The 19,775-nt window shown below is 35.6% G+C and overlaps 1 protein-coding gene across 2 annotated transcripts in view; it reads right to left on the bottom strand.

The window, feature by feature from the left end:
• LOC106873672 (dual E2 ubiquitin-conjugating enzyme/E3 ubiquitin-protein ligase BIRC6) overlaps nt 1–19,775 on the bottom strand; it is a 130,922-nt gene that overhangs the window by 65,877 nt on the left and 45,270 nt on the right. For both annotated transcript variants that reach the window (XM_014921126.3, XM_014921127.3), the window contains exons 3-10: nt 14,363–14,497; nt 12,056–12,306; nt 9,325–9,453; nt 5,810–5,883; nt 5,494–5,543; nt 4,366–4,461; nt 3,216–3,331; nt 740–882 (exon numbers count right to left, since the gene is read on the bottom strand). In XM_014921126.3, coding sequence (XP_014776612.2) covers nt 740–882; nt 3,216–3,331; nt 4,366–4,461; nt 5,494–5,543; nt 5,810–5,883; nt 9,325–9,453; nt 12,056–12,306; nt 14,363–14,497 — 994 coding nt within the window. The remainder of the gene's footprint in view (nt 1–739; nt 883–3,215; nt 3,332–4,365; nt 4,462–5,493; nt 5,544–5,809; nt 5,884–9,324; nt 9,454–12,055; nt 12,307–14,362; nt 14,498–19,775) is intronic.

Here is a 19,775-nt window from a genome sequence, read left to right as displayed (position 1 = left end):
GCAAATTGAACAAAGTTGCCTAAATTTAAAATAGAAGCATCACTTATTGGCCCAGGTATTTATTGGTGCACGGAATTAAAATCTGAACAGTTAAAACAAAAGATATCCATCATATAGACAATCTAAGAGCTTGAAGTACTAGTAGTTTGATGGGTTGCACAACACTAGAGCTGTACACAAGTTTAAACATACAAGTTTCCAGCATGGGAATCAAACCAAAAGATGTTTATCTTAGTGCACAGAATATGATGTAGACTTTAACACCTTTGGATATTACTTATTACATACTCTATCACTGGATACGAGACATTTTGTGCTGCCTATTTGGCATTGCTGATTCAACACTGACTTACGTGACATCAGACGTTTTAATGTTTCTCATTCCCCACCCCACCCCTCTTTCTCTGTTTATGTGTGAGCCTCGAGTTATGTTTGTATGTGTAATGTCTTTTGCTTTCTGCAAAACCCGCCCACCCACTCACTCTCTCTCTGTTTGCTATATTTCTGCACATGCATGTTTGCCTGCAGTGCCAAAACCATACTGCCACCAAAACAGGTTGAATGTGCAGTTAGCCATGTCACATCATCGGTGCCCCCAACAGCTGCACGCAACTGTTCCATTCTGTCCTTCACTGAAGAAGTATATAATAAGTAGTTCAAGATCATAACCTAACATCCATTATTTTGCTAGAAAAAGACAAAAAAAAAACCCCAAGAGGTAAATCAAAATAATACTAACCTCTCGTGTAAAGTTCATCACTCAAAGGTATTTCTCGAGGATCTGTTATATTGACAGCAACACACTCGGGAGTATAGCTCTCTTCAGTCAACAACTCATTGGGACAGCGGTCCCGCTCTGTCTTCAGCTGTTGGTCCATTCTGCTACAATTACAAAGGAGAAAATTACTTAAAAGAACCAGAACTGTTTCTTCAAATTCTCACTAGTGTCTCCAAGATAATTTTGAGTCTATTAAAGATGTTATTGAAATTATTACACAGAAATGATTATAAAAACCTAAATTAATGAGGTGTGTTGACTAGGTAAAACAGTGACAGTCAACAGAATGATCAAAATCACTAGTAAGTGAAAGAAGAGAAAAACAAAAGGTTGACTTTGACAGGTTTTGAAGTGCAAAAACAATAAAGCATCAAAAGCTGTCAAGAAGATGCATCTGCTTTTTGTCACCTGCACCAATTCCACCTTTAATAAATATTTAGTGAAACTGGAAAATTTAATTTAGTTTGTTAAGATCACAAATAGGTGCAGGAGTGACTGTGTGGTAAGTAGCTTGCTTACCAACCACATGGTTCTGGGTTCGGTGCCACGCAGTGGGCAAGTGTCTTCTACTATAGCCTCGGGCCGACCAAAGCCTTGTGAGTGGATTTGGTAGATGGAAAAACACAAAGAAACCTATCGTGTATATATATATATATATATATATATATATATATATATATATATGTATATGTGTGTATATGTTTTTGCATCTGTGTTTGTCCCCCAACATCGCTTGACAACTGATGCTGGTGTGTTTACGTCCCCGCAATTTAGCGGTTCGGCAAAGTTAACCGACAGAATAAGTACTAGGCTTACAAAGAATAAGTCCTGGGGTCGGTTTCTTCGACTAAAGGCAGTGCTCCAGCATGGCCACAGCCAAATGACTGAAACAGGTAAAGAGAGAGTAAATAAAATCCTATTTACAATTTTACACTTCCTAGAGTGGGACTTAAGCAATCAGGGCAGCTGCTGGGGCCAAATTATTTAAATTATTTAAATTATTTAAAACTAATCCTCATGCACACACTGCTTACATCATCATCATCATCATCGTCGTTTAACGTCCGCTTTCCATGCTAGCATGGGTTGGACGATTTGACTGAGGACTGGTGAAACTGGATGGCAACACCAGGCTCCAATCTGATTTGGCAGAGTTTCTACAGCTGGATGCCCTTCCTAACGCCAACCACTCAGAGAGTGTAGTGGGTGCTTTTACGTGTCACCCGCACAAAGGCCAGTCAGGCGGTACTGGCAACGGCCACGCTCAAAATGGTGTATTTTATGTGCCACCCGCACAAGAGCCAGTCCAGGGGCACTGGCAACGATCTCGCTCGAAAATCCTACAAAGGCCAGTCAGGCGGTACTGGCAATGGCCAAGCTCAAAATGGTGTATTTTATGTGCTACCCACACAAGAGCCAAGGGAAATAAAATGTCAGATTTTAATCCATTACAGAAAATAATTGAACAGCTTTCAATATAAAGAAGAGTATGAATTATCTTAACTGGTTAACTATTTAACTGTGAAGTAACACCAGACCTTAAATCTCTGCCTGCTCTGTGTAGCACATGATACAGAGGACATATTTCCTTGAGAACTATACATCATGTGTGACATGCATTCCCGATTCTGTTTTAATCATCCAAGTAACTTGACTTGAATTCAGGGCTATGAAGATTCTTGGAACAGGTTAACAATAGGAAAAATAGATAAACAGGCATACATACCTTACAGAGATACACAACACAAATATATTCCTGCTACTGGCCTAACATAGTCAACTGATACAGCGATGAGGCAAGCTGGTATAGTAAAAGGACAACTAATCACTAGCGCATCTAACATAGCTATGACACTGTGTAAAGTTTCTTCTATTAGTTTTAACCAACATCATTTAGCCCTAGGCCAGATCTGATATGATCCAGTAAACTATTGATTAAAGATGCTTCAGTCATAATCAACCCACTTATAATAGTGAGACATGGTTTGAGGGAGATTTGGTTACTATTTCTAACACGCTGAGTGACCAAGTGCTTACTAAAAGTGGAGATTACAAAAAGAAAAAAAAAAAAAAAATGCAGCTATGTGGTAGGTGCAGGTGTTGTAAGAAGCTTGCTTCCCAACCACATGGTTCTGGGTTCAGTCCCTCTGTATGGCATCTTGGGTAAATGTCTTCTACTATAGCCCCAGGCCGACCAAAGCCTTGTGAGTAGATCTGGTGTGTCCTCCCACCATCATTTGACAACCGATGTTGGTGTGTTTATATCCCAGTAACTTAGCGGTTCAGCAAAAGAGGCCAACAGAATAAGTACTAGGCTTACAAAGAATAAGTCCTGGGGTTGATTTGTTTGACTAAAGGCAGTGCTCCAGCATGGCTGCAGTCAAATGACTGAAACAAGTAAAAGAATAAAAGAATAAATCATGAACACAAGGCTTACCCAGATTTATGCCTGCTATCAACATCCACTGTTGGAATGGGTTCCATCTCAAATTGTACTCCTGTTTTAGCAGCTACTACAGGTTCAGTTGGATCCAAATTAAACTGGCAGTGTTTCTGGTTAAATAGAAGAGAATAAGAATTTTGAAAAGTATACAAAATAAGGTGACTTACTTTCCATTAACAAAGTTATTTTAATACCAAAAATAAACTGGATCACAAACACACATAAGACTCCTGTCTCTTCATCACTCCTATTTCCTAATCTCTCTCTTCTTTCTACTACCAGAACAGACTGCATTGTCATCATCCGTCTTCACTCCGAACCTATTCGTCCTTCTCTAGGACTACATAAAAGAGACTGGATTGAACCAGAAATTTGAAGGGAGGAAGGGAGAGTGTTAGTTGATTGAAGTGATCTCAGTTTTTGAGGATGTAACAGAGTCTGGGTGGGTGGGTGGGGTTGGACACAGCAAGGGTGATGGGAGGAAGAGAAGCAAGTGGAATGGGAATGTCCAAGTGGAGGTGGTAAGATCCCAGTCAACTCCAAGGAGACATTATAACAGAGATAGAAAAGGCTGAGAGCAGAGACAATTTTCTGCTATGTTCCAGATATCATCACAATGGAAAACCGAGTCATTTTACTAAATCACGTAAAACTCTTAATTATTTTCCTAAAATTAATGAAAATACATGGACTGTGTATTTCAGTAGAAATAGAGTCATTATGGAATAAAACAATATGGAAGTTCTCTATACATTCATGTGTTAGAAGTGCACAATGTTACAAAATTTAATGCATTCATACAATCAATTTTAGGCATTACTCTGCTTATCAACGAGATCTAAGGATGATTGCATAAAACCTTTAGAACTGAATGATGTAATAATGTCTACCTTGCATATGACAAATAGGTTTTAAGCATGCACATACACACTTCACAACAACAAATTCGTTATACATTCTTTTGCTGGTTTCGGCCATTAGAGTGTGGCAATTACTGGAACACAGGCACTAGACTCGAAAGAGTATTGAATGCAATGCAATCCAATACCATGATATATCAAGTTGTTTCATTCAAAACCATAAGGATTCTGCATGCCAGTACCTCATATATAAATTGAAAGAAGACATAAAATTATATAATTACCTTTAGTAGGCGTGCTGTACTCCATATAACAACATTACCATTCAAAGTGGATGTGGCAAAGAAATGTTTGCTGCTGGATGTACTAATACACTCAATCTGAAAGAAAACAAAAAGAGAATGTCATATTCCTTATACTTGTATAGTGAAGATCTTAGATAATAAATTAAAATATTTCAAATTTTATACATTTTTCAAAATGAGGTGATCCAAATAATTATTTGTTAATGTTTTTGTATTAAACAAGGTGTTTAATGAAGCAGTGTGTACATGAAATGACTGTAATAAGTTGTACATAACAATATAATATATGGAATACAAACAGTATGATGCATGAAAAAGGATTATTATGATAAACGGGCAGTAAAAATAGAAGATTTGTAGAAGTGGGAAAGAGAGGTAGCAAATATGATCTGTAAGATATGCAGCATTAACTTACATATGTAGGAATACCTTTCATATAAGAGAGTGATTTAGTGTGGGCATTGAAATGGATAACCACCTTAAGCACCTTTTCGAGCTCCATGTGCCTAACACATGTGGGCATGCCTACAAAGTCAGAAAACAGCACAGCTACCATGACTTTTGTAAACATTTTTTCACACTCAGGGTTGCTGAAGCATGAAACAAACTACCTGCATCAGTTGTTAGCTGCCAGGACATTGCATCCTTTAAAATCTCCATGCTTCCTGAAATTCACCAACATTATGCCTGATATCCCTCCCCTCCATATGCAAGCACACATGTATATCATGACTCATACACTGTTCACTTTCCTGACTTTTGTACTAATTCTATGTACTATACATGCACCTTTGATGAGTATACCTGAGCACTATACACAATAATTTCATTATTATTATAAAATCACAAGTACAACAAAGCTCTTTCTCTGCATTCCATTATATTTCTCTAATAGTCAACATAAGCACAAGGCATTTGAGGATTTGGGGGTATAATTGATTTAACCAAGTCCAATATTCATAAGTATTTATTGTATTGGTGATGCCAATGATATTTGAACCTAGGAATGTATTGGGACATAAACATAGTAAAGTATTTTGTCTGATGTCTACCCAGTCTTCTAATCTAATGAAACAAAGAGAATTAATGACAAATTTGATATCTTACTTTGTCTGTTGGTTCACCATGTAATAGAGCTGGCTGTGTTGCATAAGTTACTGCAATCAAATAAAACAAAACATTGAGCGTACAGTTGGGTTCAGTCATATAATTAAAGAAAGAAAAAAATTGCTAAAAAGAATAAAACTTAATACTCTAAAAGACTAAGATATTAACTAAAAACAAGTTATTTGGTTTAAAATTCAAATGTATGCAGAAAATAATTGAAAAATTAAAAGAAAAGCAAAACAAAGTAAAGTAAAAAGAAAGCTTTTGGAAGAGAAAAAATGGTTTTCTGTTTGATTCAATACAAATGCATACAAACCTAAAAGTGGGACGTTTTGTGTATACTCTCCTTTCACAAAAGGACAAGATGTTGAATGTCTTTCGTGTTCAGACCTGGAAATAAATAGATATATATATATATATATACATACATACATACACACACATTATATATACATATGGGCAAGATGGTGAGATGATGTGAAAGTGGTTTCTATGGCACTGACGTAGATCTGACCACCTCCATTAAGAGAGACAAAACCCAGATTTAAAATGTTGGTTGATGATGATACACACACACAATCACACATCACACACACACACACACACACAGAAGAGAGAAGGAGAGAGGTAGACAGAAAAGTTAATCAAAAACATAAATGACAAAATAACACACAAAGTGAACATTATAACAATTTATCAAAGAACAACTTGAACCCCAATCTCTAAGTTACTAGCTAAAATTTATAAAATATATCTCTAATCTGTTTATTGAAATTAAAAATACAAACAAATGGTGTAAACTTGTTTGTTAAATTACAAGATTTGTGGTGTGGCTAAGTTGCTGGAATACAGAACACAAGATCATTTACAGGTTATGCTGCAGTCCTTGTATTAAAAAACCTTTCTCCACCTTCAATGCACACACACGTTTCACTACTCTGCTCACTCTATGTTATCTAATACAACTCTTTATTCCATAGTTCAGTGGTTATTATCTGAACAGAGCTGATGTATGCCTAGACAACTCTAGCAGCTCTTGCTATATACATCAAGTATATCATGGTACTTGCAGACACAGATATACAACTATTCAGCAACTATATCAATCATTTTGTAATTTATATATTTCTATCAGTTTTCATGTTATACTAAAGCTCATAGGGAAAGTAAAAGACATTACATTCTCTTCCAGGTTTCTTTGAATAAGATCCACACTTGATGGTGAAAGACTGCATAATCAGTTTTAACATGGGAACTAATACTCACCAGGAACTAAACTCATACCAGAATCAGACCCCATAATACAAAAAGCCAAGATGATCAATAGGATCTCACATACACTCAAAACTAGAATCTGGCAGTCAACTGGCCATCTTTAAAAGGCAAGATCAACAGACAAAAAAGACCTTAAGCTCTAGTACTATAGTGGCTTCTTGTAGAATTTCACAAACTTACACTGGTCTGGTTTCTCCTTACCACAGTTAGCCACAGCTACACCTACTTTTGGTTCCCCTTTACAAATCATTGAGCAAAATATGAAGATCAGGCCTTCTCCTCTAGGTGTGAAAATGCAATTTACTGTAAAATTAATTCTTGATTTTTTTTTTTTTTTTTTTGCTACAGTTGCTAACAATTACCACTTTTTGGTAGCATTCAGTACACTATCATATACTTGATTTAACTAAAATCATGCCATTAGCCCACTTTTTGTAATTATGCAACTTGCAGACAAAAATCTTTGTATTGCTTTTTTACATTTGTTAAAATCTTTGTGCACTGATCAGAGCAGGGTTAAGAAAACTATGATTGCTCGATAAGATTTAAAAAGACCAAAACACGTAAATAGCTATTAATTTGCCAACTAACAAAGATAAGGTTTTTTTTTTCTGTAAGCATATAAATTCAATTTTCTGTGAAACTGATTCTTAATTCCTTGAAATTATCTTTCCATTTTTCTTGAGAGTTGCTAGCAATTACTATCAGGGTTTTGTTTCTTTTCCCCAACTAAGGGGCATATTTCAATCCACTGTGAATTTTAGCATATATCATTGAATACATCGTTGCCTAACTAAAAGAACTAGCAAAGACTCAACACTGCACAGCCACAACAATAAATAAAAAGCCATCAACTCCTTGGCCAGTAATCCAACACTCTTCATTACCAGCTAATATTCTACTTTTAGTTATAAACCCTTTGGTATTCAAATTACTCTGTCAAATGTAATATTTGTTTATTCATATTGTTTTAAATCAATCATGCATTATCTTGTAGTTTAGAGATTGCGATGATGTGATTGTTACATTTTTTTTGTACATTCTGTTAATTACATATAAATATCTACTGTCTTTTTACAATTGAGTCTCCAGAAATTCTACCTTGTATTATACAGTTCTTCATTCACTTCAAGATTTTTTGGCTGGGTAGGGTACCGATAGTATAAGCTATTCCCAATAATTGATCATGAATCATCATCATCATCATCGTCGTTTAACGTCCGCTTTCCATGCTAGCAATTTGTTTTCAAGAGATTTACACTACTACTACATTCGAAAAAATCCATTACACTGCACTCACTGTTCCTCTTCTCCCATACATCGATAGATTATTTACATTTTGGAATGACATTGTAGGGTTGTGGTTAGGTCAGATCCGGCCAGTTTAAAAAAAAAAAAAAAAAAAAGGTTAAATATTTTGGCCCAATATGGTCAGTTTAAATGCTAAAGGGTTAAACTGTAACTCATATTGCTCAAAATTACAAAACAGAGATATAAATAGATCTTGCATTGGATTTGACAATGAATATGCCAGTTGTTTGATCAGTGAAACAACCTCATAGTATTATAATACTATATAAATGGCTGAGTATTCCACTATATGGCAAGTCTGGCTCTTTGAATTACAGGTAAAGTCAATCTTGTATCTCTACATTTTCTGTCAATACAATTTCATAAGGCTTGGCTTGTTTCAAGGCTTGAGTTCTACCATAGCAGAAGACACTTGTCCACGATACTGTACAGTGGGACTGAACCCATAACTTTATGATTATAAACTGAACTTAAGAAGTTCAGTTTGTTGATTATAGTGCATGCATGGTTGAATACTTAAGTATTCAACCATGCATGCACTATAATCAGTGTAATCAGATAAGCAGATAGCCTTGTCCTATAATAATATTACGGTCTACTACAATACAAAACTACATTCTTTTTACCTTAATCAAACTGACTTAGAAATCTGTGGTTTAACTACAGTTGGGTAGACTGTATTTTGGGATACAAAAAGACATGGAAGAAAAGAGTCTGTGGTGTAATACAAGTCTCTTGATGAGGTTAACTTAGAAGAAAATATTCACAAAGGATAGGTTTAATAGTATGAAACAATGCTAGCTTATATTATTTGTTTGATACTAGCCAATAGAAAGACATGAGGTTAAAATTTGAAATCAGAACATAGATGTTGAAAATAAATACTGCAAATAACTTATCTATTTGTCATAAACTGTACAAGTAATTGGTTGTGGTTTCTGACACCCACCTCTTACTAACAAGATACTAATCTTCTGACCATTAATTTTTACAACTACGAATAGCAGAGAAGAGGTTTGAAATTAATTTGCTGAACTGAATCCAAAAGTATAGTTCTGTGTGGCATAACAGTTCTTACAAAAAAAAAAAAAAATCATGCAATGTAACCAGATATTTGCTATAAGAATAACTATCAATCCAAGTAAAATGCAAAGCCAAGATGATGATGATGAAATAGATCCCTAATCATCATTTTAGGAAGTTGGTGAGAGTCATCATAATTAATAATGAGTAGTCAATTATTACCAAGGTTCATCTGTGGGCTCCCAGCAGACAAGACACACGTTGCAGGTGAAACACATTGCACGATCATCCCCAATAGAATTGGGTTGGTGATAGAATCCAGCTTGTGCCATAGGATCTGGTAGGGCCCATCTGAAAAATAGAAGGCAATTTTCTAATTAAGACAAAAGATTTTATTTAAATAATTGCCCTGAGAAGAGAAAAACACATACAAAAAGAAAAAACACTTGAAATAAATTGCAAAAATAAAATGAAGAATCAAATTAGATGCCACTAGTTCACATATTATCCAGATATTCTTTTATTCTTTTACTTGTTTCAGTCATTTGACAGCAGCCATGCTGGAGCTCTGCCTTTTAGTCGAATAAATCAACCCCAAGATTTATTCTTTGTAAGCCTAGTACTTATTCTATCGGACTCTTTTGCTGAACCGCTAAGTTAGGGAGACATAAACACACCAACCTTGGTTGTCAAGTGATGGTGGGTGGGGCAAACACAAACACACAAATATATACATATATTTATATGCGACAGGCTTTTTTTCAGTTTCCGTCTACCAAATCCACTCACAAAGCTTTGGTCAGCCCAAGGCTCTAATAGAAGACACTTGCCCAAGGTACCACACAGTGGGACTGAACCCGGAAGCATGTGGTTGGTAAACAAGCTACTTGCTACACAGCCACTCCATATCAGAAATTTTCACAAAAACTTTAAAATAATCACAATCCCCACTGAAAATAAATACAGATGTCTAAGATGCGATTACTCAACAAGTCTATGCAATAGTACATATTTACTGTGTTTTCATCCATTAATCTATACTTATATTTCTCTTTTTTTTTTAATGGAAAGATGCCCTTCCAACTCAACTGCTAACCTCTTAACTCTTAACTTCCTTTTATTAGTAAGGTAAGATTTGAACTTATGACTGATCATCAATCTAGTATCTTAACCTTAGAGACTGGTCACCCATATTCACATGCTACAAAAAAAAAATCCACCACAAAACTGGAAAAAAAAAAAACCCAGCTTTATTACAAAGCATAAAACATGGGTCGGTTTAAATCATTGAAGTCAGCCTTCTTGTATTTAGGAAAATAGACACAAGAATGATTTTTCATGAGATTGATGAAACCCTTAACAGTTATAAAATCTAGCTGCTTACAGTAATGGATTGTACCACTAAATGGTATCCGTTTACAGCCAGGTGTACTGAGTATTGGCCTTCAGTACATCACAACACTAGTATATGGTCTAGAAACAGCACAGAAATGAGCAAACTGAGACTTGATCTGATGCCAACAAATAGCAACATATTTTTGTGGGTGGGAGTGGTTACTATTTTTACATACTTTCCCATGCTTTGATGGATGCGATGGCTTCTAGTTGGAGTAATTAGTTTTAGAGGATGACATGGCTGTGCGGCTAAGAGGTTTGTTTCACAACCACATGATTTTGGGTTCAGTCTCACTGCGCAACACCTAGAGTAAATGTCTTTTACTATAGCCCTGAGCCAATCCATAGAACATACAATTTAAAAGAAATAAATTGCAGAAAGTCCATTGTATATTTTTGTGTGTGTGTATGTGTGGAGGGAAGGTGAGGAAGGGGTAGACTCAGAAAGATGTGGGATAAATTGGTGAGAAAGGATCTTCAGATGTTGGGCCTCACAGTGGGGATGACAAGGTACCAAAACTTCTGGCGGTTTGCTGTGCTTTGAGAAGACATGTTAAGCTAAGTAAAATCGTGGTTATCTTTGCATACAGGTATGTCCCCTTCATCCTTCTTCAGCTGAGCAATCCTAACCTTGCAGGCTCATGGGTGCTGGTGCCATGTGAAAAGCACCCATGCCAGTGCCACAGAGGAGCATCCATCCTTGTGCCAAATAAAAGCACCCGGTACACTATGTTAGGAAGGTCATCTAGCTGTAGAAGCCATACCAAAACAGACATGGAGCTTGGGCAGCTCTTCAGTTGGCCAGCTCCTGTCAAATGTCCAGCCCATGCCAGCATGGAAAACGGACATTAAATGGTGATGATGATAGGCATATAAAATAAACATACAATGGGCTTACTGCAATGTCCACTGATTAAATGTCTTATGTGTGGGTGTGCGCGCGTGTGTGTGTGTTGTGAATATATATTCTGCACTTGTCAACACTGTGGAGGCACAATGGCCCAGTGGTTAGGGCAGCAAACTCGCAGTCAGAGGATCGCAGTTTCGATTCCCAGACTGGGCGTTGTGTGTGTTTATTGAGCGAAAACACCTAAAGCTCCACGAGGCTCCGGCAAGGGGTGGTCGCGACCCGTTATACTCTTTCGCCCCAACTTTCTCCCTGTTTCTTGAGTAACGCTGTGATGAACTGGCGTCCCGTCCAGCTGGTGGGGGGAACACATACGCCATAGAAACCGGGAAACTAGGCCCATGAGCCTGGCTAAGCTTTAAAAGGGCGAAAAAGAAAAGACTTGTCGACACTAGGGTGTTGATGTTGGCATTCCTTGGTGATATTATATGGTCATTCTCAATGAAAAACCGGTACGGGTTGGCAACAGGAAGAGCATTCAGCTGTAAAATTCTTCCCCAAATAATCTCCATCCAAATCCATGCTAGTATAGAAATATGTACATCAAATCAACCATTCAACCGTGGAATGTGCTTTATTCAAAGTTTAGAGACAAAAGGGAAAAAAATACCAGTTTAGAAACCATTATTGAAGTGTAACTCTTTAACTTACTTGTAATTCATGTGAGGCCACTTGCCAAATGTTTCCCGCCGTGCAGCTTCACTGTACATAAGAGATCGTTCCACTGGGCCAGAGCCGATTTCTGGTAGACTACTGGGCAGCAAGTAGCTTAACCTGTTACTGATGGCAGCAGCAATAGATAGACCTGGACGGTGTTGGTTAAGCCTCTTCATTTCTGCTACCACATTACTGCATACGGTCTTCAGAGCACAATGAGGGAGCTGGATGCACACAGTGGCCCACTGTTGAAGAACAAACCGTATGTTGTTGAAATGTGTAAATACTGATGCACAACGTATTGACATAAATAAATAATTGTTCAGTTTAGCTCAATAAGACTGGCAAAAGATTTCTCGCAGCTGCTGATTATGCTACCAGAAATGATAAAAATTACACACATGTGCAGTTAGAGGATATATTTTCACAAGCATAAAAACTTAATATTTACTGAAAATTAAGACTCACTACAAGCACAGAGTCATGTTTAAATAATTTTGTTGATGGTAACTTTAGAGTTTTGTCAAACTATGCATGTCTAAGATATCAAAATGTATACAAAAAATAATTCCAATTTTAATGTAAACCATTTACCCCTTTATTAGATACAACTGGGAAAAGAGAATATGTAAAAGCTATATGTATCCTCCTTCATTAATTTTTAAAATACATGTCCTGGTTTTTCTACCAAGAGTGCCACTGAGAAATATAACAATTTTAAATGCAATACTTAGAATAAATGAGAACGAGGAAAAAAGTTAAGAGTGCAGAAAAATTATAAAGAATACAAAAATAACCTTTATTAAAACCAGCACTTAGGAAGTGATTTAATATTCCTGAAACTATCAGAAACAAACCGTCTATGTGTTCAAGACAATGTTATTCTGGTCAATGATGTAACAATATTTAAACCCCTAAATACAACAAACATTAATTAACCCACAGAGTTAGGCTTATACTAAGTTGCTAAGTTATGCAGTAAAAGAATGAAGTTGGAAAACTTGAGGTGAGGGTAGGAGGGAAACAGTTGTAAGACATTTCAAACAACTTCAATTATATTGAGGTGTTTTTCTGATGTAGTCTAGTTCATACTCCGAGTCAAACCTAATTGTGTCAAAACCTGTGATCAAAGGTATTTGAGCTATAACAATCTCATTTTCTTCCCAAATATATCAGACTACAACTACCCAATGTTTATCCTTTTTTTTTTTTTATTTATTCTTTATTAAATGGTACAGAATTGTTTGAGGGAGAATTGGTTGCTATTTCTACCAAGTCAAACAATATACTGAAGAAAGAAAAGTGAAAGTGAAAACGGCAGAGAAAATAGTGAACTGAAGTCTGGACAAAATAGCTGAGAAAACTTAAAATATACTAAAATAAAGTAACTAAGAAAAATATATTACTCTACTCTAAAGACTGTGAATAAATAATTTAAAAAATTACAAATAATGTAAATACTAACATGGGTCCAACCCATGCCAGCATGGAAAACAGACATTAAAGGATGATGATGAAATACTGAATCAGATAGTGTTTAATCAAATTGTCATCAACTGTATCCCAGGTATCAGTCTTCAGAATTACAATACCTTCCCATAATTGATTAGATTCATTCACAAAACTTGCAGAAAAATTGCCTTCTGGGTAGTTTCCTGCTAGTTACTATACAATGATTACTCATTTGATTCCCAATTTATGTGATTTCTCTGATGTTATTACTAATTTACCTTTGTATCCTTTATCTAAAAGTACTCACTCAGTAAATTTAGGGCATAACTACATAAGTGCACCCCATCAGCTGTTTCCTCAAAAGTTTCTGAAAAATGGATATTTGCAGATGAAATTTTCTGCAGATACATTCCAGATTGTGCAGATTACATTGGAATTTGTTGTGAAAAACATTTTCAGAGGTGGGGAAAGGAGTTTTGGATAAGTCACATGCTTCAAATTTTGTTTCCTCATAACTTTCAGATTGTGTAGATTATGATTATATTGGAATTTAGTGAAGGGGAAAAAATTTGGAGGATTGATATTTCATACATCTTGAGAGTTTCCTCATATATTTTGATAATTATACTTGCTTTACCTCAGTAAAAGTTACATAACCCAAGCTAATAAGTAAGCAGCTTTATTGTAGTATAGATGAACATCTGAAACTAGTAAAAGAAACCATAACTTGGTATACCACATATTAAAATACATAATATACAGGTAGACTAAAAGAGAATCTGTTGTTCTGGAAATGGAGGGGAAAAAATTCAGCAAAAAAAAAAAAAAGATAAGGAAAAGATGGTGCACCTTAGCAGTTTTGTGGTTAGCCTTAGCAAGTTCCTGCATGGAGTCAACTGCTCGATCAAGTTCTTTGAGGAAATCATCCACATAGTCAATGCCAGGCAATTCAGCAGCAGCAAGAGATTTCAAAAGCTGATTAGCCTGTAAAATAAATACATACAGTAATTTCAAAAAGCTTGTCTCTGCATCTTTAGAATCACAAGAAAATGTATTTGTTACACTAGTACAAGGTTTACAGGAAGTGAATCAGATTCTATCATGTTTATGCATATCACAAAAGCATAAACAATATAAGTGGAAAAGAAAACAAGATAGCCCTACATCCACCACATCAGTCTACAATACAAACTTCTTGTTTTGGAGTGATCTAAGTTAAAAACCCTTCATCAAAATTTCATGTGTGCCAAACACCAACTTAACAACAGTTATTTTAATAAATTCTTCATTATCTTCAAAATTAATTAAAACAAATGCAGTGTATTTTAAAAGAAATATGGTATTGAAAAGCTTGACAATAAATTCATAAATATTCTAAATACCATAATTTTAGTATTTTACAAACACTTTTCTAGAATGTTTGAAACGATTTTGAATATTATTAGAGCAAGTATTTTTCAGTTGGATACCTCACCAATCATTCATCTTTGAAAAGTACTTACTTTTCCATTGGCCAAAATGAAATGTAATGTACTATATCTTGAAGAACAGAAATGCAACATTTTAACTCATTATCAGGTATTCTGTACAGTCCAATACCTTATCTCCACACATATAATATTTATACATACAACTGAACATCGTATTGCATAACATTTCTTTGGTAATAAGTACACGTATCATCTGACATATAGGCTCAAAACAACTGATGATTGAATCTGTTTTCATGGTAATAATAAGCAGGTGAGAGAAATTTACTCTTGGATAATAGGATGCTAATCAATCCTAAAAATGTGGTACATTAATAAATATCCAACTTTGCATTATAACAAATCTCTTTATGAATCCTTGTCTCTCAAACAACTAAGAAAATAAGGTTACTGTGACAATATTCTGCCTGCTCCACTGAAGGATGGAAATGAAAAGGGCCAGTGATCCAACAGTTATAAGAGAACTGAAGAAAATTGTTTAGTACAGGCTTTAACCTTTTATTCATATATTTCAGCTGAAAAAGGCTTCACTGATTCACTTGAGAAAATATTGAAAAATTTTTTTAAATAACTGTCACTATTAATCTAGTATATTGACATAAATTAACATGAAATTTTGGTAGAATGTTTTAATCTAGACCACTTTAAAACAGGTTTGTAGGAATAGTTTCAAGCAAGCTAGTATCAAAAAGTGCAAATTGAAACATGTAGAATTAAGTACCCCCATGAAGATAAGTGGAATGCCTGAAATGAATAAAAACTAAGGACTAATAAGCAAATTATGCAATACATTATGCACTAAATCATTTTCTTCTTAATGAGCAGTAACATATTAAATAAAATTATGTTTTCATCCATTTCACTCATTTTAATACCAAATACTTTACAACTAACAAGGCCAGCATTAGTTAAAAATTAACAAAAATAGATGTTCATAGATTAATAATTATTAGTCTGGAAAGACATTATTTCACTTGTTGAGGAAGAATATGTTTAGACTTCTACAGTACAGCTTGATAAACAGTCTGCAATCAAATTTTGATCCTCTTAGGTATTGTACATTACAAAATAAAGATGACATGAACATTACCACTGCTGTTTAGATTAGATAACTCTGATCACAAAATATCAGGAAACTATGTCCATTGAACTGCAGTATAGAATTAAGAAATCATTTAGATTTACTTGTTATATTTATTATTTACTAGCAGAAATACCCGGCGTTGCCCGGGTTAAAGAGAATAATGAAATCTAAAAACGCCGTCTAGACTACGCATCATCTTTATATATAGATGTATATACACACACGCACCCAAACACACATATATATATGTATATCAATATAAATATATGAAAGTCAATGAAGTTTCGTAAAAGAAGGTGATCATGTACATACTTTCTTGCTGTTGTGATTATAACACCTCATTGTAAACTATGTTCCTTGTTTTCCCTTGTGGAGCATATACAAATAGGTTTTTTGTTGCTGCCCACTCTTGAGCAGCCAACATACAGTTGTCCATGTAAGAAGCAGGGCTCTTCCAAGAGAAGACCAGCTACAGACAGTGTTTGACCCTGATATTTGTTTATGGACATGGCAAAAGTCACACGAAGGGGGAATTGTAGTCTTCTGAATGTAAAAGGAATGTCTGCTCCTGATGGAGTAAGAGGAATTCTTGGAATAAAGACGTCATCCCCTTTTGCACATCCAGAAAGAATGGTAGCCTCGATAACGTGTGACATCATTTTCTAAATAATGCTCATCTGTTATGTTCGGGTTAAAATTTCATCAACATCAAAAATATATGAATTTTCATGGGAGTTATGGCCGTTATGCAAAGAATATAATTTCCAAATTTCATAAAGATCCATTCAGTACTTTTGACGTAGTTTTGGATAAGAAAACAAATGACTAATGTGTGTGTTTGTGTGCATGTGTATGTGTGTGTGATGGGTGTATATATGTATAGATATCTGTATGCATGTATATATGTATATATGTGTACATATTACATGTACATCTATATATATATATATATATATACATCTACACATATGTATACATATACATGTATGTATAGATCTATATATATATACATATACGTGTACATCTATATGTATACATATACATCTCTCTCTCTCTCTCTCTTTCTCTCTTTCTGTCTCTCTCTTTCTCTCTTTCTGTCTCTCTCTGTGAAAGTATCTGTCACTACAGTATCGAAATGTGATTGTTTCAGTTAGTGGAATAGTTTCATTTTTAAAGTGAAAGTATTTGACATGAGTGTTTTTGTTTCACTTTTGACACGTAATACTTAAATAGTGGAGGAGATATTATGTTGCCGTGTGCTCGAACTCTGCAAGAAGTTAATAATTTTTTTTGACTAAAACACAACTGGAACCCTAAGTAAGGCATGTGTAAAATTTGAATGAAATTGGTTGCGTAGTTCTCGAGTTTTAGGGATTCACACAGACAGACAGACAGACAGATAGACAGACAGACACACATTCTCATTTTTATATATATAGATTCTTTCTATAGACTATTTCTTATCACAAACCACTATCGTCATCAGAAAAATAATGACACACATTTGATAATGAAATATCTCAAATGCTAAAATGTAGACACTAGAAAGATATGCTTTTGAAATGAAAAATTATAAAAGATATTTTTTAGAAATAAAGAATTTTTTAATTATTAAAATTATTCTTAAAAAATAGAAGATCAGTAAGTGAGTAATATGCAAATATTTCAAATTTTTAAGCAGAAAACCAGGTGAACTAGATTTTATCAAATTAAGAGTACAGGCAGGAGTATTTTTTTTTTTTTGGAATTTGAACTCAGAATGTAGCTGCAGATGAAATACTGCTAAACATTTCCACCAGCATGCTAATGATTCTGACAGCTTGCCACCTATATATATATCATCATCATCATCATCATCGTTTAACGTCCGCTTTCCATGCTAGCATGGGTTGGACGATTTGACTGAGGACTGGTGAAACCACTCAGAGAGTGTAGTGGGTGCTTTTACGTGTCACCCGCACGAAAACGGCCACGCTTGAAATGGTGTCTTTTATGTGCCACCCGCACAAGCCAGTCCAGGGGCACTGGCAACGATCTCGCTCGAAAATCCTACAGGAGCCAGTCAGGCGGTACTGGCAACGGCCACGCTCAAAATGGTGCATCTCATGTGCCACCCGCACAAGAACCAGTCCAGGGGCACTGGCAACGATCTTACTTGGCTTGCCGGGTCTTCTCACGCACAGCACATTTCCAAAGGTCTCGGTCCGTAGTCATCGCCTCGGTGAGGCCCAATGTACGAAGGTCTTGCCTCACCACCTCAGCCCAGGTCTTCCTGGGCCTACCTCTTCCACGGGTTCCCTCAACTGTTAGGGTGTGGCACTTTTTCACGCAGCTCTCCTCCTCCATTCTCACCACATGTCCATACCAGCGCAATCGTCTCTCTTGCACGCCACAACTGATGCTTCTAATGTTCAGCTTTTCTCTCAAGATACTTACACTCTGACGGGTATTCACATTGACATTACACATCCAACGGAGCATACTGGCTTCATTCCTTGCGAGCTTACGTATGTCCTCAGCAGTTACAGCCCATGTTTCACTGCCATGTAGCATGGTTGTTCGTACGCATGCGTCATACAGTCTGCCTTTTACTCTGAGTGAGAGTCCCTTTGTCGCCAGCAGGGGTAAGAGCTCTCTAAACTTTGCCTTAAAAAATGTTTGTTCTGTAGTCACATGATTCTGGGTTCAATCGCACTGCAAGACACTTTTCTACTATAGCTTTGGGTTCACCAATATTATGTAAGTAGAATTTGGTAGACCCATCTTGTGTTTGTGTGTCTGTCTATGCTTTCAACTAGTGTTTTGTCCAAAAGGTATAACTTAGCCAGTTAAATTACAGATCAATAGAAAAAGTACCATAGTGAAACAAGTACTGAGATCAATGTGATCTATGAATGTGGTGCCCCAGCATGGCTGCATTCCAAGTATAAAAGAATGGAAAATCTAAGAAAAACAAAAGAACACAATTACTGTTAGCTGGTTTACATTCAAGTAATTAACCAAGAAAGACCATCTGGACCACATTAATTAAACTTGGTTGTATACATTCAAGTCGTTTAAACAGTGTAATTGGTAGGTATTTGTGTCTTGGAAAGGGAGGAGGTGACTATGACCAAGAGAACACTCTCACCATCATCATTTGTAAAATGGAAAAAACAAGTATTTCAGATACTGTCAGGTAAAAAACAAAACACTAGACCAATGAAACATATGAAAATGAAGTTTATGTAACTCTTCATTCATAAATGAGTACTGACAAGCTACTCACTTTAACCCTACAACCATACTGCATCTATTTTGAGCAGATTCAGGCTGGGTATCAATTATATTGACATCAACAGAGTACAGATTATGGGCATTGCCGTTTACAATCTTACAAGGAAGAAAAGCCAACTGTTTATCAGTACAATGTAACAGTTTCCAATAAATAAAAAAAATATCGTATAAGTTACTAACATTCCAATTGCGATATCATTGGAAAAACCAGCTCCATCCAATAATCCCGAATGTAGATTTTATCTTTATATCTCATACAATATCTGGTTACTTGCTAAATCAGGTTAGATGAAGCTACATACTAAATAAAATCACAAGTTGCAAGAGAAAATAAATGTGCCTTGGTATTTTTCAAAATGTGTAAAAATGACTTTCAAAACAAGGAACTTAGAATTATAAAATCAGTTTTCAA

Source organism: Octopus bimaculoides, chromosome 6, assembly GCF_046866305.1.
Source record: "Octopus bimaculoides isolate indiv1 chromosome 6, ASM4686630v1, whole genome shotgun sequence".
Taxonomy (NCBI): Eukaryota; Metazoa; Mollusca; class Cephalopoda; order Octopoda; family Octopodidae; genus Octopus; species Octopus bimaculoides.
The sequence above is the reverse complement of the archived record's forward strand: the minus strand, read 5'-3'. Positions and strand labels throughout refer to the sequence as shown.